This window comes from Neofelis nebulosa, chromosome 15 (genome assembly GCF_028018385.1).
Source record: "Neofelis nebulosa isolate mNeoNeb1 chromosome 15, mNeoNeb1.pri, whole genome shotgun sequence".
NCBI classification, from domain to species: domain Eukaryota; kingdom Metazoa; phylum Chordata; class Mammalia; order Carnivora; family Felidae; genus Neofelis; species Neofelis nebulosa.
In genome coordinates, this window is record NC_080796.1 from 38,918,759 (window position 1) to 38,946,642 (window position 27,884).

The window sequence follows — 27,884 nt, forward strand, 5'->3', positions numbered from 1 at the left end:
CTCAAAGGAAAATCAGGATTTCTATAGAATTTAAGAAAGACTTCTTTTTCTGGCAATGGCAGGTAAGTTATTTGGACTAATTCTCCCTGGAATTGGAAGTAAAAAATCTCACCAGAAGGAAAAAAAAAAAAACTAAAATTGCTAGATAAATATTTTATTTTTTTCAAAAGGCTGGCAATGTTCAGTACAACAGTAAGGAATTTCCTGGCCAAAATCTAAGAAAAAATGAGAACCAGGGGAGACAAGGGAAGTTCTTAAAAAAGTTTTTGTCATGGGGCGTCTGGGTGGCTCAGCTGGCTAAGCATCCAACTTCAGCTCAGGTCAAAATCTCACAGTTCGTGGGTTTAAGCCTCACACTGGGTTCTGTGCTGATGGTTCGGTGCCTGGAGTGTGCTTTAGATTCTGTCTCCCTCTCTCTCTCCACCCCTCCCCCACTCACACTCTGTCTCTCTCTCTCTCTCAAAAATAAACACAAAGAAAAAATTTTTAAATGTTTTTGTCATGAGAACATTTGTTTTTCCAGATTGTGATACAATATTTGGGGTAAGATAACAGAAATAAAATTCCAGGCTGCTAAAAGTAGTGAGTCTAATAGCAAACCACAAAAGCATATTAGATTAGGGCCTAAAAAGGAATCAAATCACCTAGTGGTTAATTGTGAACCAGAAGTAAACATAGCCTCTTTCTTCAAGACAGAAGAAGTGAATCTCTCCCTAAAAAAGTATAACCATGAACCAGTCCTATCTGGTATCCATCAAATATAAGCACAAATTTTGTCTGGAGGAAGGTGCCTTTGTAGTGGACCACAGGAAAAACCCACATATAATCACATAAGATGATGATCAGCACATAGTCAAAGATAACCAAGCATACAAGGAAAGAGGTGCTATCAGTAAGACCCAGCACAAAAAGAAGACAGTAGATATAAATACAGACTTCATATATTGAAAGTATCAAACATTGATTATAAAGCAATTATACTCACTATGTTTAAGAAACAAAAGACAAGGGATGCCTGGGTGGCTCAGTTGGTTAAGTGTCCAACTTCGGCTCAGGTCATGATCTCCCAGTTCGTGAGTTTGAGGACCGCATTGGGCTCCACACTGACAGCACAGAGACTGCTTTAGATTCTCTGTCTCCCTCTCTCTCTACCCCTCCCTCTTTCTCTCTCTCTCTCTCTCTCTCTCTCAAAAATAAATAAACATTAAAAAAAGAAGAAACAAGGGGCGCCTGGGTGGCGCAGTCGGTTAAGCGTCCGACTTCAGCCAGGTCACGATCTCGCGGTCCGTGAGTTCGAGCCCCGCGTCAGGCTCTGGGCTGATGGCTCGGAGCCTGGAGCCTGTTTCCGATTCTGTGTCTCCCTCTCTCTCTGCCCCTCCCCCGTTCATGCTCTGTCTCTCTCTGTCCCAAAAATAAATAAAAAACGTTGAAAAAAAAAATTTTAAAAAAAAAAAAAGAAGAAACAAAAGACAAATCTGAAAATATCTGCAGAGAACAAGAAACTACAATACATAACCCTTCCAGACGAATTTGGCCTTGGAAAAAGTATTAATTCAGGTAGTCTATTGAACAAGCTGCTTATCTCCACAAAGACCACCTCTTTGTCTTGGCATTTTCCTCAGCACTTGCATATTCCCTCAAACTGCAGAGGCAAAGGAAAGGAAACAGAGAAGTCTGTAGAGGCCATTTTTTCTTCAAAATTCAGAAATTAATCTATGTTATCTACAAAAGCAGCAGATAAACCTCAAGTATTTTTGTCTATCTCAGGCACCAAAACCATTAAACTATAAATATTATGCAGAGTTAGATAATTCCCTAAAATCTTCCCTGGGAGAATTCTGAAGATCTCTTCTGTCTTTCCTATCCTTTGACACTCAGCATCCCTTGTCATCTCTCACATAGCTTCCTGACTGGCCTCTCTGTTCTAAGCACTGCTCCTCTAGAAACAGCCTCCACAATTACCTCTACATAGATCTTTCAAAAATAAGAATCATGGTACTCTCTTGCAAAAATCTTTCTGTGACCCACCCCTCCCCAGCCTATTAAGGATGAAGTCCATACTCTGTACCTAAAAAAGCAAGTACCTAAAAAAAGTTCCTACCTTTTTGGTGTTCTCTGGTGCAACCAGCCTATTCATCAACATTACACCTTGCATCTTTCCTGCCATGATCCTGAGATGCTTAGACTTTGTTCAGTGTGCAATTTTATGCCTTCATGGCTTTGTACATGCTGTATCTATCCCTCAAGTCTGGTACTTCTCATCGTTGAAGCTCACCTCTGATGTCCAACCTCCTCCATGATGACTTTCTCACTCAGAATATAAAGTTAAGCATTCACCTCTTTGTTCCCAAAGCACTTATCAAAACTGGTATGTCCCAAAGCACTGTTGCACATTCTTCCACAACTGATTATCACTGTATCCTAAGCACTCGGCATAATGACTGGCAGGAATATAGGGAGGCCCTCTCCTTCAAGCATTTTTCTAGGTAAAATAGATCTTAAGCCTCACTCAGACTCACTTAACCACTGTGCCTCTTTTTCCTGAATCAGATAGTCTGAGATGTTTCCCAGTTTCTTATTTCCTTACTGTATACTTTTGCTTCTTTTAGTAAAATCTTTGCTGATGCAATGCAAAAGGTATGATCCAAGTCTCTAGTGATCTTGTTGGGGCAGCCACCAAGTGAGGAAAGTAATCAAGACTCAAGCTTCAAATATGATAAAAGTAAGTGATAGGTAACCATAGACATGAATAGAATGTTAAAACAGGACCAAAAGCAATTTTTTTTTATGTTAAAAGTTACCTGGTGTCTTGTAGCTTAGTAAAAAAACAATGACATTCCTAGGAAAGGTGTGTTTCCCCAAACAGGCCTATATGACCATCCACTGGCTATTTGCCATTTGAAAGTCAGCACACAACAGTGCCCGTTATGTCGTCTGACATTTTTCGATTGTGTGTGATTGACAACCTTAAGAATATAAATGATCCGCTCTTATACATTGTAACAAATGTGCTCAAAAACCTGCTCACCTAGGGGACTCAGCTTGGAACAAATGTTATGAAAGTGGTCCCATCTACCCAATGTGTAAAGAATAACTGAGAAAAGGGAAATCAAGCAAAAGCCCATGTTCCTGAGTCATAAACTGGGTGGCCTGGCCTCTCCCAAGCAAGCCAGATATACCTAATGCTCTCTGGAACAGTGTTATAACCACTGCCTCAGCCCTCAGTTGTCTGTTTTCTTCTCCCTCTAAAAGCCACAGGTTTTAGGTAACTCCCTTTGCTACCTACTCCTAATCCCATGAAGATGTCTATCAACATAGCAAGACAATCACCTTTAAGACAAAATTTTAGATTTCCCTTTTGATTTACTGATAGGTGAGTCAGTTTTTTCCCCCAAGGTCACATGAAAGCACCACTAGAAAAAATAAAGAAAAGTCCTGAGACATGCTGCCTGGAGATCTAAATAGGGCTCAAATTAGCAGTTGCCTCCTTCTCTAGGCAAGAGCTGGCAGCAGCTGGAGTGTGACAATACACAGAGGAGAACAGAGGGGAGCAAAGGGGCACTGCACTGAGGGACAAAGGATTCAAGCCCCAGGTCGGCTGGATGCTGGGCCACTTCCAAGTGGGGCGGTCCATCCTGCCTGACCTCCCAGGAAGCCTCAGTGTGCCCCTTGACATGGGGTGACATATACTTCCAGACCAGCTATTTCCGTCTGCTGCTTCCGGTATAATCAGCGTCATGGGTTAGAGAAGGACACATGAGAAGATAAATATTAAGCATAGACTTAACTTGAACCTAACTTGAAGAGGGTGTTTCTGACCTTCTAGTTCTGGACTTATGTGTTGAACTGCTCTGTTTCTTTGGAGGGGGGGGAAGAAGTCACTGCCAACCCATCTGAATACCTTATCCCACCACCTTCCTGCACCACATATCCTATGTGAGTTTCCTAAGGTTGCCGTAACTAAGTACCAAAAACAGAACGGCTTAAACAACAGAAATGTACTGTCCTAGTTCTGGAGGCTAGAAGTCTGAAGGCAAGTTGTTGGCAGGGTCATGCTCCCTCTGAGGCCCCTAGGGCAGGTTGCTTCCTTGCCTCTTGCTGCTTCTGGTGGTTCCAGGCTTCCATGGCATGTGGCGGCACAGCAGCAGCCCGTCTTTACGTGGCCATCTTTTCCCTGTGGCCTCACCTCACCCTTCCCCTGTGTGACTGTCTCTGTACCCACATGTCCCCAGTTTATAAGGACGCCAGTCACACGGTACCCCCTTTGTCATGTCCTCTCTTAGCAGGTCCCCTTGTAAAGAATACTCCTCAGTGGCAGGTAATGTGAACAGGGTGGCGGCTGGTGGACCGTAAGAATTTCAAGTCCGTACAGAGAAAAGTGGTCCAGATGAGGTTCGAATGCCTGTTGACACAAAGCTCTGACCCTTTAACGATACTAAACAGGTGCTCACAAAACAGGATTCATTTTTTTTTCTGTCCTTATTTCAAGACAACGAACAAGTTTTCCTCAGTGGTTTTCATTCTCATTCACTGAATATCCATCGGAATTCCTGACTGCCTTAATTACACTCAAGAGAGGTGACCACAGTGATGGACAGAACTCCTGAGGCAAGGAAAGCCCCCTGGATTCCACTTTCTGATCCCTACTGCAAACAAACAAACAAACAAACAAAAAAACACAACCAGCCCACGCTGCTGCCTCATGCTGCATTTTCAGCACTACGTGAGGTAGCACAGGCGTTTGGCTCTTAATGACAGTCATGCTGAGGTCACTTTATTTCTCTGGTAATTCAGATAGCATGCCCAAATAAAATGATCTTCTCCTTCCCCTGCTCTCCTGGTCCGAGTAAGGGTGATTAGTATGAGAAACGGGCCGATGAGAAAGCTAACGCAGGGCCTGAGTAAGCCTGCCAGAGGGAAAACCAACACCCGAGGGCTGACGCGTCAGGTGAGCAAGAGTCCTTCACCAAAGGGGCAGACTTGGTATAAAAACACTTCGCTGCAGGGGTGAAGACCAGCTGGCGGCCAACCCAGTGATGGCCACGGGCTGGCCTATCAGCCCAAGAACCTGTAAGTGTGCCCCCTACCTCCTCCCTCTGACCCCCCTGTGATAAGTACCAGGAACAGAGCCGTGAGCCAGGCACCGTAGACTGTGTCTCCCACAGTGGGACCCAGAGATGCTCTGTGGTGAAAACAGTGGTTGCCTGTCTTGATGCAGACCTTGCAGAGGGAAGAAGTGAGAGGACAGCACGACATAAAGGATGGGGGATCTGTACTCAAAAGTGAGTGACACGCACCTGGTGTCTCTGTTTACTAGCTGTGTAATGACGAACAGGTTTCTGACCTGAGTCTCAGAGTTGTAACGTGACAACGTCTGTCTGAACTATCTTGCAGGATTGCCAAGAAGATCAACTGAGCTGGTGAGGTGAAAACTACTTAACAATGAATAGTTAGAATACCAACAGTAGATGCTACTAAAAGGCAGTAAATCACATTTAGTCAGAGCACCCAGAAACGTCTGAATGCCAGGCAGCCTAGACATCTATGCAAAGCAAAGGAATACTTGCTTGGTAGCTGGGCTTTGGCCCCACACCCTGAGCAGAACTCCACATGGCCAGGCTGGCCCACAGAGAAGCTCCTTTAAGTTAGACCATCCTCAGTGTCCCAGTGTACCAGAAAGTCACAGGATGGATAACACACCTGCATACATGTATGTACGGACACGCGCGCACACATACACACACACACACACACACACACACACACACACACACACACACACACGTCTTAGTTTCACTGCAGAGTAGAGCTGGCCTAGGCCTCTCCTGCCCTTCACCAGCCACAACTTCTGGATAGGAGTTATTACATGGGGGGCAGAGAAAGCCTCTTCAAGGGAAAGAGGGAGAAATGGCCACAAGAGAAGTGGCCAAGGGGAGAGATGGCAAAATGGGACCAGTGTGATTCCTGTTACCTGTCCAGCCTCATTGGATCATCTCAACAGTCACGCTGTTGGGCCAGCTCTCTGCCCCCTCTGAAAATGCAACTGAGATAAGTTGCAAAAAACGCTCACACTCCTTGACATGCCCGTATCAACATCTCTGCAAAATGAGCATACCGCTCCTCCTATCAGGGGCTGGGGTCTATGTCCCCTCCCTGTGAATCTGGGCTAGCATTATGACATGCTTTGGCCAAAAGACTGCAGCAGAAGGGAAAGCGTGCCAGTTCTGAGCCTAAACCTGAAAGTCCTTGCATACTTTCTGCTCTCCCTCTTGGACCGTGATGACTGCCATGTGAACAAGCCTGGGCCAGTCTGCTGGAGGATAAGGAGCCAACGTGAAGCAGACCTGACTTAGTCAATTCATCCCAGCCAGGGCCCCAGAAATGTGAAAACCCAGTGAAGATCAGCAAATCCAACCCATGGCTGACCCACAGATGTATGCCTGAGACTGTCCTAGACCAGCCAGTCCCCAACTGACACTGACTCATGGGCTAAATAAGTATTTCTTCTTTTAAACCATTAACTTTGGCGGTGGTTTGTTATGCAGCAGTGGCTAAATGCCACATGCTAACCCAGACAACTATTCTCCAGTCCAGTCTAACACTCCTTTCCTCTGGGCTAGAATAAGGACTATGGAGTAGGACACGAAGGACAGTGACCTTCTTTTCCCTACAGGGCACTAGTCTTCAAAATGGGTTATACATACCACTAGGGCTCAAGCAGGACTTTCCAAAGTATAAGTTTAGAATAACTGATTTCCAGATCCTCAATTCCACATATATATTTATATATCCATTCTTATATATCTTATATATCCGTGTATACATATCTCCATTCTTCTCTAAAATTTAACCTAAGGTTAAGGTTCTCCTTTCCCCTATCCTTTATCTACCTTACAAAGGAAAGGTAAGCTTTTCCCCCATTGTTCTGTTACCTCAGGAGATTATTCCAGGGTGTAAAACCCTCAAGGGAATTGGTAAAACATTCTGTGAAACCATCCGGCAGTATCTGCAAAAGCTGGATATGTGCATAGCGTGTGAGGCAGCAGTCCTATTCTCAGGTATACACCCAACAAAAATGTGTACACAGCTTCACCACAGGTCATATATCTGACTCGTGATGGAAGCTAATAGCTGCTACGTTTGTCAACAACAGAACGGGTAAATGAATTATAACATGTTCACAAAATGGAATACTTACAGTACTAAGCAGGAAAAATCCATAACCACACTCAAAAATATGGATGATTCTCTTACTGTGATATTGAGCAAAAGAAGCTAGACACAAAAGAATGGATAGAATGCATTTCTGCTTATATACACACAAACAAGCTTCCTGACAAAAAGCTATGCATTTAGAAGCAAAAATAGTGGTTACCCAAGTAATTGGCGGAGTCATAAGAAGGGAGTTTTAGGCACAAGTTATACGTGTGTGTTCACTTAGAGAAAATTCTTATGATATATACACACTTCTGGGTTATGGTATATTTTAACAAAAAAAAAAAACCTTTAAAATAGTCAGAGGGACAAAATAAAGGGATAATTACATAATTCCTTTACTCAAACAACCAGAAATTCCTACAGTATCCATCTCAAGAGAAATGCAACTCTAATAAAATTTTATTTTTTATGTTTAATAATTACTTATCATTGGTATTATCTTTGTGCTCCTTTGAGTTATGCACTAATAATAATTATAATGATAACTCAACCTAGGAGAAAATGTTTACATTTCTAGACTTATGGCAATCAAAAAGTAAACAACACAACAATGCTACAAAGAAGTAGGGCAGCTGAAAAAGGAAATAACTTTTAAACAAGCGAAAATTCTGTGGGAGAAATGAAATACAAATAGATCAAGGAAATAACATTGTGAAAAAGATCTTGCTCATATATAATTTTTAAATGTCTATTTATTTAGAAAGGTAGAGCATGAGAGCAGGGAGGGGCAGAGAGAGAGGAGGAGAGAGAGAGAGAGAGAGAGAATCCCAAGAGCCCAATGTGGGCCTCAAACTCAGGAACCAATCTTAAAATCAAGAGTCAGACACTTAACTGACTGATCCACCCAGGTGCCCCTGTCCATAAATATTTTTTAAAAGATGATGGTGGATAGCAAATCACTAAATTTTTTATAATCCATACTATTTAAAGGTATCAGGTTTATTTTTAAATGTCAATATTCATATTATAGCAAAAATGAGATTTCTTATACTTTTATTTAAATTTATAATAGAAGAGTATAGATGCCTACATTATAAAGTATAATAGTGTACACGATTTTTCAATAAAGTTTCTTTATTAGGGGGAACAAAAGCCAAAAAGAGTTATAAGAAAAAAATGGTTCGGTATAAAAGAATCTCCCCAAATATCCTTCCCTTAAGATTCTGTCAGGGCGGTATGTTCTACCTACATTATTTAGGTTAATCTACATTAGTCAGGATGTTTTTGGTTATAAGTGACAGAAACAGAAAACCAACCAAACTGGACTGTCAGTCAGTGAAAGGTCTGATATTTTACCCCTGCTTGAAAACAACAAATCAGCCTGTCAAAATTTCAGGGATGCTGGCAGAAGACATGAGACTCTTGGGTCAGAGACAAAGGACTTGGCTTTATTACTCACAGCAATAACAGTAGCCAGAACATTTGTGCCATTTCCCTGAGCCCCACATCCCACAATGCAGTGCAAAGAGGGCCAGGGGATGCCCGCACAGGCAGTGAGTTACGTCATAGGAGATAAACCCAGGCTTAGGAAATGCAAACATTTTACAATGGGCAGTAAGCCTGCCTGACCTTTGCCCCAGAGAAGGATATTATCTTTATTATACTGAATGGTAAACAAATACCCTCTACTTTGGAGAAAGAAACTGTTTCTATCTTCCAAAGATGTTTGCTATACAAACATTCTTGAAAATATGGTCTGAAAGAGAGTCAAAAGATCTACAGAAACACAAGAGAGTCCTGGAGAACTGTCTCACAGCATGAGTTGAGAAAAAACAAACAAACAAACAAAAAAACCGCAAAAAAAACGAACAGCAAGGAACTCCTGTAACTGAAAAGTAACAGACACGTTGGCTTCAAGGATGCCTGGATCTAGGGGCTTAAAAATCTGTGGCAGTGAGTTGTCCCCAAAACACAGCATCCAACATGTAGCTCTGCTTTCCTCAGAGCTGGCTTTCCTTGCTACCTGGCTCTCACTGGTGGTGGCAAGAGGGCTGCCAGCAGCTCCAGCCCGATGTTCTGACACCTCCACAATAGCAAAGGAAAGAATGTTTTTCCTTCCTGACAGTTCCAACAGAAACTGGCCAGTCCCGGCACATGTTGAACCCTGAATCTTAGGTGCAAGATGTGCCCTACCAGAGTGGCACAGAATGAGAGTGCAGTGGGAGAGGTTTGCTCCCAGAGAATGGGGGACTGAGCTGAGCCAGCAAAGCTACAGCTTTATCCTATACTACTCCCTAAGTACCCTGAAGATAGCAAACCTCACAAGTACACTTTTGTGAAATTCAAGTACCACTTCTTTTTACAGGCTGATTCTCATTTTAATGAAGCTAGCAGCATATCCAATTTGCTATTTTATAATCAAAGCTCTTTAGGAAGAGGCTATCTCATCAGTGCCACAGGAAGAATGTTCTGTTCGATAGGATTGTGACCGACCGTATTGTGCTATTCCAGGCTAAATAATGGCTTCTCCAGAGATGACCACACCCTAACCTCTGAAACCCATGAATATTACTCCACCTGGCAAAAGAGACTTTGCAGATGTGACCAAGTTAAGGATCTTGATATGGGAAGATTACCCTGGACTACCCAGGTGGGCCTGTTGTAACCACGTGTTCTTTGTAGGAGAGACACAAGGAATCAGACAGAAGGCACAGTAATGACGGAAGTAGAGGGACAGAGGGAGGGATTTAAAAAGGAGGAACATCAGCCAGAAGCCACGGGGTGTAGGTGGCTTCCGGAAGCTGGAAAAGGCAAGGAAACAGATTCTACCCTAGAGTCTCCACAAGAAACGAGTCTCGCCAACACTTTGACCTTGGTCCAGCCATACTGATTTCAGCTTTCTGGCCTCCAGAACAGTAAGAGATAAATTTGTATTGCTTCAAGCCATCAAATTTATAATCATTTGTTGCAGCAACCACAGGAAACAAATGCCAGTGGTGGCATAAAGCAGGTGGTCAGTGCCCAGTGCAATAGTAAACAGAAACACACCCAACAAAGGGTCCTGCCTCATGAAAGAATTTGTTCCAAAGCTGAGACACCTGGTGATGATGGCTTTGCAGAATTTCCTTCTGGTACAAAATGTTACTGAATTCCATATTACATATTCTTAAGTTTTTTTTAAACAGTTTTTTTTTTGTTTTGTTTTTAAAACAGTTTTTTTTATTTTTATTTTTAACGTTTATTTATTTTTGAGACAGAGAGAGAGCATGAACAGGGGAGGGTCAGAGAGAGAGAGGGAGACACAGAACCGGAAGCAGGCTCTAGGATCTGAGCCGTCAGCCCAGAGCCCGACACGGGGCTCGAACTCACGGACTGCGAGATCGTGACCTGAGCCGAAGTCGGCCTGAGCCAAAGTCGGCCGCTTAACTGACTGAGCCACCCAGGTGCCCCTACATATTCTTAAGTTTTAACGCTTTTTAATAATGCTCAGTAGTGACAGGAAAAGACAGTATGGTAAAAAGGGTCCCTTGGCTACCGATGCATAAGATAAAAACTAGCGGAGTTACCATTTTGGACTTTATCCTTGCATAAGGCACCAGTTCCAGAAGATGTGGGTTAAGGCCAGCGCCCTCCCCTTTTATCCTTATCTGTCATGTGCTGGCACAGCTGGTGTTGAACGATTCCTGCACCCGTAGTGGAAGGTATAATAGTAACTGTGATAAGCAGTCAAATAAATTAATAACATAAATTCCAGGATGCGTGGTTCATTTCGGAAAGCAAACATGTACTGCAATCCCAAGAGATTTCTTGGTTTGGGCCTTACAGTACAGGCTTATGAATCCCGCTACAGATATCCTTTTATATATTGAATATATTATCACATGGTGAGCAGTTATATATATATATATATATATATATATATATATATATATATATATATATATATATATAGTTAGAGAATAAATGGGACTTAGATTTTTAAAATTATTTTGGTTTGACTTTAATTTCTATTTACATATTTGTAATATGCTTTTTTCCTCTTGTCCCCCATTTTATTGAGATATGATAGACATATAATATTGTATTAATTTAAAGTGTTTAAGATGGGGCATCTGGGTGGCTCAGTCGGTAAGCGTCCAACTTCAGCCCCGGTCATGATCTCAGGGTTCATGAGTTTGAGCCCCGCATTGGGCTCTTCACTGACAGCTCAGAGCCTGGAGCCTCCTTCCGATTCTGTGTCTCCCTCTCTCTCTGCTCCTCCCCCATTCACACTCTGTCTCTCTCTCAAAAATAAATAAACATTAAAAAAAATTAAAGTGTATAAGATAGTGATTTGATTGTAACATACCTCTGCATATCACCCTGCACATATATGATTGGGGGCATGTAGATTAGGACCAGCAAGAAGTAGAGATTTCAAATATTATATGCTAATAAAACAGTAAAAATCAAAATTATTTTTATTTGACTAACTGTGTCTAAGTTCTACTAGTCTTTACCTGATATTCTATGTAAAGACTGCTTTATTTTTATTTTTATTTTTTTTTTTTAATTTTTTTTTTCAACATTTTTTATTTTATTTTTGGGACAGAGAGAGACAGAGCATGAACGGGGGAGGGGCAGAGAGAGAGGGAGACACAGAATCGGAAACAGGCTCCAGGCTCCGAGCCATCAGCCCAGAGCCTGACGCGGGGCTCGAACTCACGGACCGCGAGATCGTGACCTGGCTGAAGTCGGACGCTTAACCGACTGCGCCACCCAGGCGCCCCTGTAAAGACTGCTTTAAAATGTTCCCATAGTCCATAAAACTCTTTGCAAATGAATTCACAGAAACTCCTGGTTAACAGGAAAAAGTTTCCCACAATCTTACAGAAAGTAGTATTTAAATGTACTATGATTCAAATTCCTTTCTAGATATTTTAGAAATCCTCTCAGCTTTAACATAACCCCAGGCGCACTGCTGGATAAGAACTCCCACTCACTGTTTCTCATGTCCTATACCTAGTGACTTGGCCTGAAGTGCTTTTTAAAAAACCCATGTCCAAGCCATCTGGGAGACCATGTGGCATAAAGTAAAGATGAAAGCAAGACATCTCTAAGTCTTGAAATTCAGATTCCAAGAATAGCCATAAATGGACCAATGTGTAACCATGGATGAACCTTATAACCTATATCTACAAACAACTTTACCACGAATACGATGGGTGGGAAGCCCCTGCTCCTCTAACTGTTCTACAGCTCGCACAGGACGCAGTGAGGCAGAAGCAGGATCGATCAGAGCAACAGAAACTCCCTTTGAAGGTGACGGCTAGCGAAGATGGCAAGACAAAGTAATCACAAAGGAAGGCCCCTGAGACACTGACTTCTGCCCCGTCTTCTCTCATCAAAAATGAAATTTCAGTCCCAAGAACTTAACAAGATGTGAGGGGAATGAGTTTTTATCTAACCACAGCCTTCCAGAATTTCCAGTGTGATACCCCAGTTCAGCTTTAAATAAAATGCCTGTCCAGAGCCATTTGAGTCAGGAGACAAATAAGTTGCCTGGACAAGCTAGTAATCAGGGAGGAAATCTACTTTCTCCTTTCTCAGCTAGAAATAGTAAGCAAATATGGGGAGTGTAAACGTTCTGACCTGCATAAAAAACAAAACAAAACAAAACAGAACAAAAAACTACTAGTACCTCTCTCATTGCAATCTGGAAAAGAACCACATTCTCCTTGCCTTGGCGCAGGGCCACTCCAGGAACTAAGTGTTGAGATGGAGTTTGCCAAATTAGATCAGGCAACAAGAGGAGGGAAACAGGTGTAGGGTGCGTGTGTGTGTGTGTTTGAGTGTGTTTGAGCACGCGTGTGTGTGTGTGTGATGAGAAGTCAGGCAGAAGAATATTTGGTGGATACCATGTCCCTATGAAATTTCTGTCACTGCAAAACCCTAGATGCAGGATCTAGGTCCCTACCGCTTGGGAAAAGATTAGGTCCCTTTTTTACAGAGTCCCTGCCTACTGCTGACAAAAGCAAATGGACCTTCCAGAAGCAACACCGCCTTGCACACAAACATTAATAAAGCTTTCAGCCCCTCAAGGCCAGATATATTCCCAATGTACATCCATCCCCTCCAAACACAGGGCACTGCCAGCTGTAGCAGGACTACAGGGCACTGCAAGGATGCTTGAGACACAATTGCTTTATGGAGCTTGGTCTTGCAGATTTGGAGTTATAACTCACTGATATTTCTGAGTTAGAGAGGAGTCATCATCTGCTTGTTCAAGAAATTAACTTATACTTCAACGTCAAGGATTTAAGACAGGAGAAAGCTCTTTCCATCAACAGATGCTTTTGAAGGCCAAAGAGTTATGTAAGAAGCAACCTGAGTTTGCAAAGCATGCGACAGCAGAGCCCCCTAGAGCAGGCCCGGGGACCAAATCCCCAGAACACATCCTTCTCAGATCCCTGGATCCAGCTAAGCTCCTTAAATATACGAGGCCTAAACATTCACATTCCTCAAGCTGCTTGAAGTAAATTTCAATAGCACAAGTTTGGGGACTTTTGGTTTTAAAGGCAAAGATATAGATGATTTCCCATAATTAGTTGAACATTACTTCTCCAACCCCTGCAACAGAGAGAACACCCGATAAAAATGGTGTGTGATGCCCTGAGAGGGCCGCTCAGCATTCCCATCTGCTGGCTGACATCTTCCGATTTCCTGGCAGTAGGGCAGTGTGCCTAGCAGAAAGGGCAGGGTCTGATTTTACAGCCTGGTGTTACCAGCCGCATAGAGACCAGGCTAGAGATTTTTACATATGCTACTAAAATAAGCTTTGTAGCTTAAAGCAAACAGACCCATGCCAAAATCCAAGGAACTGGAGATAAGGAGATAGTGACCTTAAGCCAACATCTCCAGGCTAACTGTGAGGTATTTCCAGGCACATCAGCAATGTGGGGAAAGGTCTCCCTGAGAACTAGGGAAGCTGTATCCTCTCAGCCCCTTCTCTGGTGGGGGGGGGCGGGGATTTGCAATCTCCTCTATGGTCCCCATCCTCAGATCCCTGGCTGCCCCCTCCCTGCCCTTCCAGGACTCACAGAGGCAAGATCTGTTGGAAGGACACCCATTACCACTTCCTGTATCTCACTACAGCAGGGCCCAGCCCATCAAGGTGCACAGGGACAAGTCTGTTACCCTTGGGGAAGGGCCACCTTCCCATTCAACCTGGAAATCTAAATACTGAGCTTGAACTCTCCGTCCCCTCACTCACTCCTGTCTCATGTTCCTCAGTGAGTAGGGGTGGGTCTCAGAACAGCAAACTCCATTGGCTGAAGAAGAGGCCAGAGACAACCAGGGTCTCAAAGTCCTGATTCATTCATCAGCTGATACATGTGCAGGTCAGCAATCCTGTATCTGAAACCATTGGGAGCAGAGGAGTTTCAGAATTCAGATTTTTTAATTTTAGAAAGCGAATGTAACACCCCCAACAGAGTTATGCGGAAACATCCTACAAACTCATTAGTACTTTTTTGTACCCAAACATGAATATTCATACTATTGTTCTATCAAGTCAATCAAATGAGTTATGAAGTAAAACCCAGAGGTCTCAAGGATGGGAGATTTGGCACCATCTGCTTTAGCTTCCTCCAGGAGATACTGAAATTGACTCAAAGACCCGCAGTGGGGAACATGCAAACAAGGGAACTGCCAAGTCCCCAGTAGACATCCCCTGCCTCAGGAGGCCCATGGGACGGACCAGCTGGGATGGGACCAGGCTGACTTAAAGACTCTCTGACACAGTAAATGCCTTCTAAGCTGAGCCTCCCTGGCCTCAGAAACCAGAGAAAAATGCTTCCATAGAGCCAGCCCTCCATATTTGGAGATTGGGTCTCCAGGACTCAGGCACCTGGCTCCAAAGGTACGACATAGATCGAGTCGAAGGCCATAGCAGGACCCGCACGGCAGAAGCAGACTGGTTTTTTTCTGAGCCTTGACCCCGGGGCGCCTGATGTTAGTTCCACAGGGTGCAGGGCAAAGCATGCCTTTGAGAAGCAGTAAGAACATCTTATAGCTGTGACCTTTCCTCCGCCACTTTACGTGCCTGCACAGCCAGATCACACCTCCCACCCTGCTCTCTTCTTGCTCTGTGCCTGCTGCCTGGGGACCTGTATCCACCCCCCGTGGCCTCACGTACCTGTGTGCCCTTGACTCCCACAGTTCATGTAGTCCAAACCTCCCCAACTGTAACCCACATCCAGACAAACACTTGATTACTGAAGTATAGTTGACATACGATGTTGTATTAGTAGTTTCAGAGGCACAACATAGTCATTCCACAAGTCCATACACTGTGCGATGCTCACCACAATAAGTATAGTTACATTATGGCACCACGTACCATTATTATATTATTGATTATATTCCTTATGCTGTACCTTTCATGTCTGGAACTTACTTATTTTATAATTGAAAGTTTGTACTTCTTAATCCTCTTCACCTATTTCACCCCCCACCCCATGTCCCTCTCCCCTATGGCAGCCACCAGCTCTGTGTATTCACAAGTCTGTTTCTGTTTTTATTTTTTTTTTAATTATCAATATTATTTATTTGTAAATTCAAAAAATTCATTTTTCCCCCTTTGTTAGAGTACAATGTTTGTAAATGAATTATCACAGGCCATAGCATCATAATCATAGTGATCGTGGAAGTGACTGATGGTTTTAAAATCCACGATCTGGTAATTCCATAAATTTGTGTTAGCTTTTGTATTTTGACTAAATGAAACTGAATGTTAATATTCATAAGTATCATTCATTTTGACTCTTGAATACTCAGGGCTTTCTTCTTTGCCTTACCCATCTATATTTATTTGATGAAGAATTACTTTAGCAAAAATTTAGCTTTTATGTATATCAGTTGATCATTTCTACCACTATTCCATGAGCTACGGTCTTCCTTGGAAAATATCAACCTCAATATCCAACCAAAGAATGTTATTTCTTGCATGCTTATTGTAAAAACCAAACTATTTTTTTTATTCTACATGTAAGTAAAATCATATGGTATTTGCCTTTGTCTGACTTACATCACTTCGCATAATACCCTTCACATCCATCCATGTCACAAATAGCAAGACTTCATTCTTTCTATGGCTGAGTAATATCCCATTACACATACATACCACATCTTCTCCATTCACTCATCTATTTACGAACACCTAGGTTGTTTGTAATCACCAAACACCTTGGTGATTGTAAATAATGCCACAATGAACATAGGGGTGCACGTATCTTTTTAAATTAATATTTTCATTTTCTTTGGGTAAATTTTCAGTAGTGGAATTTCTGGATCATATGGTATTTCTATTTTAATTTCTGAGGAACTGCCATACTGTTTTCCGCAGTCCAACTCACATTTTTACCTGCCCCTTGGGCACCTCCAGGTTGCCTCATGTACCGTCTCCTGCTGTGCCATAACCTACGAATACCTGTGCACTTCCCCACATCTCCCTCTCTTGCACTTGGGCTGGTCATGTGACTGGTTCCAGCCAATGGAATGTGAGCAGAAATGCTGTGCGTCACCACTGGCGGGGATATTTAGTACTTGTGTGCCATCCCCATGTGCTCTTCTCCTCCATGATGCCAGGCCAAGAAAGTAAAGAATCAACATAGAAACATTCGAGGTTCTGTGGAGTCACTGCCTAGAAAAAGCCACTGGACCCACAATGAACTGTGAGAAGAATAAATTTCTATGGGAAAAGATTACTGAGAGTTCAGAACTATCTGACAGAGCAGCTAGTGTTAATTATTCCCACACACCTGCCTTCTCCACCTGGCAAGTTCCTACTTGCGGCTCAAAACTCCAATTCAACTGCCACCTCCTCTGTGAAATCCAGTTTTTGCGGGAAGGTAAGCCACTCCATCCTATGACCTACGGTAAGTCGCTCATGCATCTGGCACAACTACCTCAGTCTGTGGACACATTTCTGTTTGCATGTTCAGCTCCTACATTTATGTGTGCTTCTTTTTTGTAATGTATTCTCAGTGCCTTGGAAGTGGCAAATACCTGAGGCCTCATTTCTGGAAGCAAAGATCGGAGCCTTCTTGTCCATGTGACCAGCAAGTCCCAAGTCAGCATTTTCCCGAGTCACAGTGTCCTTGGTACTGTGGTTGGAAGCCAGGAAAGTAGGACACTGTCGCCCACCGCAAGGAGCATGTTTTTTTTCTTGAGACCCTCTGCACCCCATCGGCTCCCACCTTTATTAAAGGACGGCTCCCACTTAAAAAGTACATTGTCTTTTCAGGAACCATCAGCTAAGATAGTTCTCAAAAAGTAAGATCAAAGAGGGGTTTTGTAATGACGAGAGGAAAGCAGAGCAGGGCTCTCTCATGGCCCCTTTGAGCCTGGCTCCCCCAAGCCGCCACGGTTTAGACTTGTGACCTGGCATTCTGGGCTCATGCAGCTGTGCCAGGGTTATTTCTGGTATGAAAAAAGCTGCAGTGGAAGCATCACTGGCTCCTCAGGGACCCGGATGTAGAGAGGACAGCCTGGTCATGCAGTCAATCACGTCGTTACCGCCTGGCAAAACTTCCCAGACCAAAGGCACAAAACCATGCCATTGGTCAGGGAAACAGAACAGGGAACCTTGGCTTTTCACACCCGGTAAACTGGCTGGAGTAATGTGCACTGTACTCAGGCCTCATTCTCCCAAGTCTCTCAAGGCTGTGACAGAGCTCTTAGTTCCGGCCTAAGGGCAGTAGGGACCATAAATAAATGATGATCGATCATTAATGCAGTGTTTCCACAGTAACCCCCACAGACCAGCATTCTACCTGCTGGAGGTGTGGCTTGCTGTGGATACTGACACACACCACTTCATGCACATTATATACAAGACTGGCCATGAGTGTTGGCATCCCGGTGTTCAGACAAACACACCTACAACAAAGAGCTGTGGCAAAACCCGGGTGCCAAGCCCACAGCTACAGGAGAGCACAGTGGGGCTTCCAGGACCTTGCTGACCAGGATGCTCAGAGCGGTAAATGAAAGGTTAGACTTTTGCAGTATACTGAAGGCTGGGATGATTAGGAAGGAAGATTAGGAAACTTTTTTTTTAATTGTTTTTTATTTGTTTTTGATAGAGAGAGAGAGAGAGAGAGAGAGAGAGAGCATGAGCAGGGGAGGGGCAGAGAGAGACAGAAACACAGAATCCGAAGCAGGCTCCAGGCTCTGAGCTGTCGGCACAGAGCGTGACACAGAGCTAGGACTCGTGGACCGTGAGATCACGACCCGAGCCGAAGTCGGACACTTAACCGACTGAACCACCCAGGTGCCCCAGGAAACTTTTTAAAAACCAGAGTATTAATTTAGTAGAAGGCAACAGCAGAGTTTGGGAGAGCTGGGATAATACCTTTTAATGTTAAGTGCCGCATGTAATAGATGAGAGGTACATCGACGTAGGGGCCCCTGAACGTTATGGCTAAACACGGGGAATTGTTTCTGGTTGGTATTTTACGGGTCACATACCACGAACAGAACAATGAACGCCTCCCGCTACACCACACAGATGTACCACAAGGTATGTGGCAACAGCATACGTGGAAAACAAGAAATTGACTGAAAACAGCATTGTCAGGCAACTTACCTTGTATGAAGATCCTGTTCCAGTAGATTTTCCCAACTTGACTGCCCCCAAGAAACACCAGGTTGGACAGGATCAGCATGGAGGTGGAACAAGACGCAAAGGCGGCGTGGAATCGACGGCGGGCTTGTGGGGAAAGGAAGTGAATCTGTGGGGAAAAGGCAGGTGGTGTCTCACTGGAGGGGCACAAAAATAGTGCTGAGGTACCACCGGGCATCTCTAGTACCAGCCCAGGACACCCAGCCCAGAGCCTGAGCTGGGGCAGGACTTAAGCAGCCATAAAAACTTCCATTCCTGTGTCATGCTCACTCCGGTCTAAGAAGTGATGCATCCCCAATTTGTTGCTTCCTACTGCCAAACGGGCTTCCCCTGACACGTGTCACACAAGCACTGAAGCTAGTCAAGATCTGTCCAGAATGAATGTGTCCACACATCCTCTGCATGTGAACTACAGGTATAAGAACTGTTTAAACTGGGCTCCCTTATAACCAGCACAACTCCATGTAATGAGGTCAAGATCAGGGTGATGTTCTGGGCCAGGTAACTGGACTCTGGGAAGCCATCCTGTCAATCTGACCCACTGTGAGGAAGAATCCCATTAAGAGGGCGCAGGAGAATCAGCACAAGCCGACCTCATTCCCGGAATCAGAGCTCAGGGTACACGCCCCACTGAGAGTGAGCCTGCGGCAGCTTCCAAGAGCGGCCGCTTGTCACAGCACCTGAAATATGCAGGAAACAGACAGGTGGTTTCCAACAATGATGATGATAAAGAATTCTGCTTGTCCATCTGAGGGCTTCATTGCACTTTTTCCTTCCCTTTTAATAACTTCTTGGGGACTGCATCAAGTAAACAGAGCCTTTCTTTCTTGGTACTGACTGTTCTGGTGGTCCTCCTGAGTAAGATGGCAGAGGGCTGTGCCTGGAGTGTGTGAGCGCCATCGACACGTCCACAGGGACTGTTCTTAGGGACTGCATATGCAGAATGAGAACCAGGTGCAGTGCAACAGCAAGGCCAAAGGGCCCCAGGGTTTCTGACAAATACCTCCATCAAATCCAAAGACACAGAAAAAGGAGAGAGCAGAGGGTGTGAAGATCGTTTCTGAATATCTTCCTGAAACCTACATATTTCTGGGATCACTTGCATCCTGATTTCAGATGTGCTCCAATTACAAATAGAAATCTGAATTAACCAAATTCCTAGTATGAGAAAAGGATTAAGCTGGAGGGTGTCTCTGGAAGGAGGCTTGCTTAGTTCTGGCAAGTCTGTTACGGACTATCTGGGGCCACTGTGTAAGCCTTGGTCAGTGTCTTTTGGAAACCTAGACAAATCAATTTCTGACCCCCTCTCCTTTTCCTCTCCTGCCAGTTCCAGCCTCTGTTCTATATGCTCAGATACAGCTGCAATCACATGTCACCCCATCCATGGTGTTCTCCAGCATCACCTTGGAGCATGGTTTTACTGCCACCATTATGTCAAAGTAAAGTGTGGTCTTCCACAGATAAGCTGTGTAGTTGGCACTGAGTCATCTGCTTGGACATCATTGTTCTGGAAAGCTCTCCAATGATGCTGACATGTCCCCAGTTAGAGGCTACCAGACAAGGTGACCTCTAGTCTCTCCCTTGTTCTAAAAGGCCACAAGCATGTATAGAGGACACTGTCAAGTCAGACCAAACAAGAGTTAATTACACAGTATAAAAACAAGGGGCGCCTGGGTGGCTCAGTCAGCTAAGCGTCCGACTTCAACTCAGGTCATGATCTCGCAGTTCATGGGTTTGAGCCCCGTGTTGGACTCTGTGCTGACAGCTCAGAGCCTGGAGCCTGCTTCGGATTCTGTGTCTCCCTCTCTCTCTCTGCCCCTCCCCCTACGAGTAGCGCTCTGTATCTCTCTCTCTCAAAAATAAAACATTAGGGGCGCCTGGGTGGCGCAGTCGGTTAGGCGTCCGACTTCAGCCAGGTCACGATCTCGCGGTCCGTGAGTTCGAGCCCCGCGTCAGGCTCTGGGCCGATGGCTCGGAGCCTGGAGCCTGTTTCCGATTCTGTGTCTCCCTCTCTCTCTGCCCCTCCCCCGCTCATGCTCTGTCTCTCTCTGTCCCAAAAATAAATAAAAAATGTTGAAAAAAAAAAATTTAAAAAAATAAAAAAATAAAAAAATAAAACATTAAAATTTTTTTTAAAATGGTGCTGAAAGAGACATGGGGATGAAATGGGCTTGTAATTCAGCACTCTTCACCTCTGAGAATAGGGAGACATTAATCTACCAGTTTCTGCATTTGAGAGCAGAAGATATTTTCTGTGTATCACTGGCTCCATCAGCAGTAACTAGGGAGGAAGGAGGGAGATAGGGGGGAAATTCAGAATGACAAATTAAGACAATATAGATTACCCTAACTGGCACAAATGTATCCAAATAATTCTCTCCAGGTACAGGACCACTGATAACGTGTTTCATTTCTAAGGGACCCGGTGAGTCAGATGTTCTGGCACTTCTGTTCCAAACCCACCCGTGTCCTCCAACCTTACATCCTGTTAGGGGAATTCAAAGGCTCCATGTAATCTTTTCCATATTAATGTCAATGACACAGAATGCACGTAGATTGGTTAAGCTCAGAGTGGTTCTCCTTTTACAGGAAATGATTACAATTATTAAACAACCAACTGAGAGATACTGAGAGAGGAAACTGCTCTTTGCATTGGGCTTAGTTCTAAGCAGGACTGAGGAGCCAGGTGACCCAGTAGGGGGGCAAGGACCAGGCTGGTAGGGGAGGCAGAGGTGTGGGGCAAAGGGCAGAGCAAGGGAGGAGGTGAGGCGGAGAGTGAGTCCTGGAGGCACAGGGCTCCTCATTTCAGCACCTGAAGCTCTGGTTCTAACGGATCTTCCTTTGCTTCTGTGATTATTCAGCTATATGAGTCAATAAATTCCTATTTCTGCTTAGGGAAAAAAAAGTCAAAATAATAGCAAATATGAAAGAGCCTCTGATCTCAGAGATGATGGAGGACATCTAAAATCTGACAAAATGGGCTACAATTCAATTTTTATAAAGAGTTAATTTTGCAAAAACTAAGCAAGAACATTAAAGGCACAGGCTTTTAGACTCAATACACCAGAAAGATATAAAGGAGAAATCAAGATGCTTATAGGCAGTTGTTGATTACCAAAGTAGGAGACAATAAAGTAAATCCAAAAACCTGATTGAACTAATAGCCCCATCCTCTGAACTAACTAAATTAGCCTGCCTGCCCACAAGCAGCAAACTTGACTCAGCATCACTTCTCTGCCCTGTGGATCAGTGGGAGAGCAGAATGAGAGGCACCAGGAATAAAAGAGAGGGCCTGTGCGGATAGCCCACGGTTAATAGCAAAGGGGATGTGAATCTCAGCTAGAACCCATCTCTCCTCTTTGGAGTCCCTGAATACACGGCGGGAGGTGACGGTTTAGACACTGGGGATCTCCCTCTACCTTGGGAGCCATCTGGCCTCAGCCCCTGATATACACTCCAGACCCAAGTTCCATGCTTCGAGGTCCTAAGGAGGGAAGAAGTCACATGGGCAAGGCTGGAAGGGTATATCTGGCCAGCTCCACCAATAAATATGACTTTCTACATCTCTAGGGCCATGGAGTCAACATTCCTACTTTAAACTCTTGATTTCTTTTACACAGTCTCCTTAGATATCCTGTAGCCATTGTTGCCATCACTCCTGTGGTCCTTCACGTCTAGGATACAGGCTATCTGTCCGTGTGCAGGGGCCACGCCTCGTATGTTAGTCATGATTCAGGTGCTGAAAAGCCTCCCTGGTAGGAGAGGTCATGTGATGGACTGTGCTCCAAATGGGGAAATAAGCCAGTGTATAGCGAGGAGCCATCAGGTATGAAAATAGGAATTGCCAACTTGGTCAGATAAGGCAATGACTGGTAAACAGAATCTGATTTTATTTTATTTTATTTTATTTATTTATTTTTATTTATTTATTTTTGGGACAGAGAGAGACAGAGCATGAACGGGGGAGGGGCAGAGAGAGAGGGAGACACAGAATCGGAAACAGGCTCCAGGCTCCGAGCCATCAGCCCAGAGCCTGACGCGGGGCTCGAACTCACGGACCGCGAGATCGTGACCTGGCTGAAGTCGGACGCTTAACCGACTGCGCCACCCAGGCGCCCCCAGAATCTGATTTTAACACAAATGCAACAGGATACACCAGAGCTCTGGTCTGGTCATGGTCTCTTCCCATAGGAAAGATGAGGCTACGGCAATTCAATATCCTGGCAGCAAAAAACTGGGAATGGTTTTCCAGTCCCCAGGGGATGGTTAGAACTTGCGGAGCAGCTTTTGGTTGTCCCAAGGTCACAAAATTAAGGCATGAGATGGCAAGGCCCAGGGACAGTAAACATATTACAATGTGTGAGACAGAACTGTCCTGCCCAGAATGTCAACAGTGTCTCTTGAGCATGGGTGAAATGTTTTCTTCTATGTTCCTTATAAGCCCACTTCTCTCTTGGTCTATGGGGGCACAGAACCTCCCTTCCTGCCTCATTAGGAGCGATGCCAAAAACGTTCCCCCTTTCCCCTGGGGCCCAGAGAAAGGCATCCCAGGGCAGGGACAGTGCTCTTCACAGTGCCCCAGTGTGAGTCTCCCCTAACCCACCCACCACCCCCTGGCACCCAACTTGAGAGGAGCCTCCTGTGCCAACCACAGATAGGCATGGTGTGCCACCAGTCCCGAGGCTTCTCTCCCTCACATCCCACAGACCCAGAGGAAAGAAGAAGAATAGAAAGTATCACTTCCTACCCTAGGGTGACCAGTTCTCCCTCAGGGACTCTGGCTTCAATAACAGGTTGAGATGGTTTCTCTCCATGTTAGCATTGATATAACCCACTCTTTAGCAGATCCTGGACTTTGGGCCTGGATACAGCAAGCCCCACAGAACACCTAGAAGCACACACCCAGGGTAGACCTCTAATTCCTCTGCGTGAGTTCAGGGTCTCTGATAGAAGAAACAAGACGTGGGGTGTGGGAACACTTTGTAAGGACAGCGTACTTTAAAACTTCCCTCAAAGCACTGCTTTATACTTCCCTCTAAGACACTGACTTCCAAAGGAACTAACCCAAACAAAGTAAACCTTGGGGCAGAACTAAACTGTCACACTAGTTTGCCTTTCCTCCTGTGAGGTGTCAGCTCCTGTGTTTATTCCTATCTCTATGGAAACTCCTCTCTCTTTTCCAGTCAGCATCCTGTCCCTGGAAATCACAGGACCTGGGCTGGGGCGAACAAGTTGGGTCCTGGGGTGGTGTGGAAACTGGGTCAGAAGTTACTCTCAGAATGTGCACTAGGGTGGGAGGCAGATGGCGCGGTGGGGCTGCAGGCTGCTGTGCGCGGTGGGTCCCACACTCGTCCACAGAGGGGCTGCATGTGGGGCCGAGCTGGGAAGAGGGGACAGGCTGAGCATCTGGGGGAGCAGATGGGCCGGAGGAATGGCTGCTGGAGACTGACAAAGGCTTGGCAAGTGGGACCTGATACTGTTTATTTTTAAATGGGAAGAAGCTAAAAAAAGAAATTGGGTGGGTTTGAGCAGCTGGACACAGTTCTTCCATATAATCACTGAAGTCTTTCATTTTCTAATAAAAATGCTACCCAGAGGGTAAGAGAGGATGCACAAGGAAATGGCATGGGGGATACTGCTGGAGACCAGGAGAGTAAATGAGGGTAGACACCCCACAGGCTGTAAAGATGAGACCAAAGGTAACAAAGAAACAATCAGAGCTCTTGTGAAAGAGAAGGGTGGCCAGGGCAAAACACTCAGGAAGACCCAAACTCCTGTCCCATCCTGCGCCAACCCGCCAGGACACCTCTCCCCTTGCTTCATTGGACAAGGCACTTTGGTCCCTTCCATTCAGAAGTCCGTGTTTCATGAGTAACCCCTCTCTCACGCTCCTCCCTGTATGGTGAGTGCTATTCTTCCATCTGCATCACGTAAGACCCATGAGTACTCTGTGTGTGCTCAGTAATTAGTTATTTAACACCTGCCTCTCTCTTTGCCCTAAATAAGTTACAGAATCTCCTGACTTCCTTAATGTTCCCTTCCATCCTATATCCACGCCAAAGGAATATATGAAGGCACTCAAAAGCAACACCTCCTTCCTTCTTGTAAGTGTACGAAGCTTCAAAATATATCTGGTCAATGAAATGAAAATTTCCAGTATCTACTACTGAGATCTAAGCAATGTATGCTCCTGAGAGAGAATCAAATACTGTGGTGATAAAGACAAAGCCAACTTTGCTTAAATGGACAAGTCACCTGCTCCACAGTTTACATATCCTGCTTGGTTAAAAACAGCACAGCCTATACTCTGGCATCCAAATCCATGCAGCATACGAAGCAATTTCAGGAGGCTTTCAAATAGCCAAGCAAAAAACAAGCTCTTGGTATAATCAGAGAACTTAAGCCATATTTGAGGGGCTGGGATCCTGCCAAAAGTTCTGGAATGGCCAACAGTACTGTCTCACCCCGTGTTCTTGCTCTTCTACCAACATGGCCATGCTTTTAGTCCTCATGTCTCTGCTCTGGATTGTGCAGAAGCCTCTTTGTTAACTGGCATGCTATACTCTGGCCTTTCCCCCTCTGGTTCGTCAGGTACACTGAATATGTCCCTCCATTGCGCAAAATATCTTGGTGGCTCTTTTACTACTTGAGACTAAAATCCAAAGAAGGTCCTTTACAATCAGACCTCATTTTACTTTCCAACCTTGATTCCTGCTAATGACACAGCTCTACTCACTGTTCTTCCAACATGGCACGTACTTTTACAGCTCCATGCCTTTGCACAAGCTGTTTTCTCTACTGAAAATGTGTCCTCCTAATTCTTTCTTCAAGCTCCAGCTCAGCGTCAGCTCAGGAGACCAACAGCTTTGGACCAGTCCAAATGGTGCTCAGGTTCTGGGCCCACTTTTTAACTGCACTGCTCCGGGCAAGCTCAGACTCCTAGTTCACAGTTGGCATTTGATAAACATAGGCTACTCTAACCCTGTCAGAGTCAGTCACCCCTTTTCTGTGTTTCTGTAACCCAGGGGATAGATAGTATCAATCTATATGCTTTAGCTATACAATTTCTGATGCAAAAACAAATTCACTATGTGATGACCTTGAGCTATATTGCTAAGTAGGAGAAACTATTCCCTTTTTGCAAAGGAGAAACTAGAAGGGCATAGACTTTAAGTAACAGGTCCTAGGTCATACACTGGTAAGTAGAGTAGTAAGGATAGTACAGGGATTCACACATTCCTCTAACTCAAATGTCTTCATGCTGCCTGCTATATTGTACAGATTTATGTCTGTGTAGCACTGTGTGTCCCTCCCCTAGAATGGAATCTTCAAGATATTTGTCCCTTCAGTGCCAAATAGAAAGTAGATCTTCAAGAAGTGTTTTTTTCCTTGAAATACTTCAAATACGTCAAAAACTAGTACTTAGTTATGCATGTGTTCCTTAAGCAATGGTTGATAGATACTCACCAAGTGTCAATTTCAGGAGCTCAATATTTTCAAGAACAATATGGCTTAAAATAACACTGGAAGCTAAAAAAGTAATTGGAATTCACCATTAGAGTAGGAGATTTAACATATCCCCTCAGAAAATGACACCTAAAAGATCAAAAGTAAGAATATAAAATAGCTGAATAAAAATTAATAGGCCTAGCACCCAAACTGGAAAGGAAGAAGCAAAACTTATCTCTGATTGCAAAGGAAATGATTTTATATGTAGAAAGAACTAAAGATTTTATATACATAAAAAAAACCCAAACTGTTACAACTAATGAAAAAAAATTCGGCAAAGATTCAAGACAAAAATCAACATGCAAAAATCGGCTGCACTTCTATACACTAACAATAAACCATCTGAAAAGCAGATTAGGAAAAGAATTCCATTTACGATAGCATCAAAAAGAAAAAAATACTTAGGAATAAATTTAACTAAGGAGGGAAAAGACTTATATACTGACAACTACAAAACACTTCAAGAAGAAACAGACATCCATATTCATAGATTGGAATATTTAAGATTATTAAGATGACAACACCACCCAAAGCTATCTACAGATTCAAGGCAATCCCTATCAAAACCCCAGTGATTTTTTTTTTCAAAAAACAGAAAAAACTCATCTTAAAATTAAGATGGAATCTCAAGGGAACCTAAATAAGCAAAACAATCTTAGAAGAGGAGAGGCTATGAAGATGGCGACACAAGAGGTTCCTCCCCTTCCCTCCTTCTGTGGCTGCACTGAATGCACAGCTATACATTCTGTAAATGAAGCAATTTACACTGAAAGAAATCCAGAAACTGGCAGAGAAACTCCTACCCATCAGGTAAATGAGAAAATACCCACATCTTAACAGGCAGACAAGGCTGAGACATACTCTTGCCATAAACCCCACCCCCACAAAGCATCCTACAATTGGGAGAAAAACCCTAATTCCCAGCTTATCCCTGAGGAACAAAGATTCTGAACCCCACATCTAGCACCCCAAATTTTAAGACTCCCATTGCAGGAACAGGCAATTAGCTCTGAAAACCAATGGTGCCTGTGTTCATAAGACCCCCAAGACGAGCAAACAAAGAAGCAGTCTTGAGGGGCACATGAGCACTTGTCACAGCTCTCTCCCCAGAGTCACCACTAAGAGAGCAAGCAAAAATCTCCCAGTCTTTCTCTGAAAGAGGTCTACTGCATAGTTTAAAATTTTCTGCCTGAGAGTCAGACTGCTCATTTAGCACACATCTAAAGAATGTCTGTGATCCTCCCAGGTCACTGGGAAGCTGGTGGACACCTCCCCCACCTTTTCCCTCCAGCTCACTCCAAGTTGCCAGTATCTCCCTGGAAGGAGCTTGAATTACACCTGCATGCCAGCTTTTGCAGCTGCTGTCCAAGGAACAGGTCCCCCAATGGCCTAGCTCTGGTGGCCACTGAGGCTTCCATTCACAAGTCCCATAGGACTGCAGCAACCAAAGAAGCAGTTCCTAACAGGCACAGGAGCACTCTCCTGAGACCACACACCAAGTCTTGGCACAGACTGAGCAGGCAAAAGTTCCCATCTCCCAGTTTTTCCTCGGAAA

General features: G+C 44.3%; 1 protein-coding gene across 7 annotated transcripts in view; it reads right to left on the reverse strand.

Annotated features, from left to right (window-relative positions):
• Window positions 1–27,884, reverse strand: part of HHAT (hedgehog acyltransferase) — a 326,701-nt gene that overhangs the window by 37,100 nt on the left and 261,717 nt on the right. For 6 of the 7 annotated variants that reach the window (XM_058701853.1, XM_058701849.1, XM_058701855.1 and 3 more), the window contains one exon: window positions 18,785–18,929. The exons of the other annotated variant lie outside the window; for it this stretch is intronic. In XM_058701853.1, coding sequence (XP_058557836.1) covers window positions 18,785–18,929 — 145 coding nt within the window. The remainder of the gene's footprint in view (window positions 1–18,784; window positions 18,930–27,884) is intronic. 7 annotated transcript variants of the gene reach the window in all.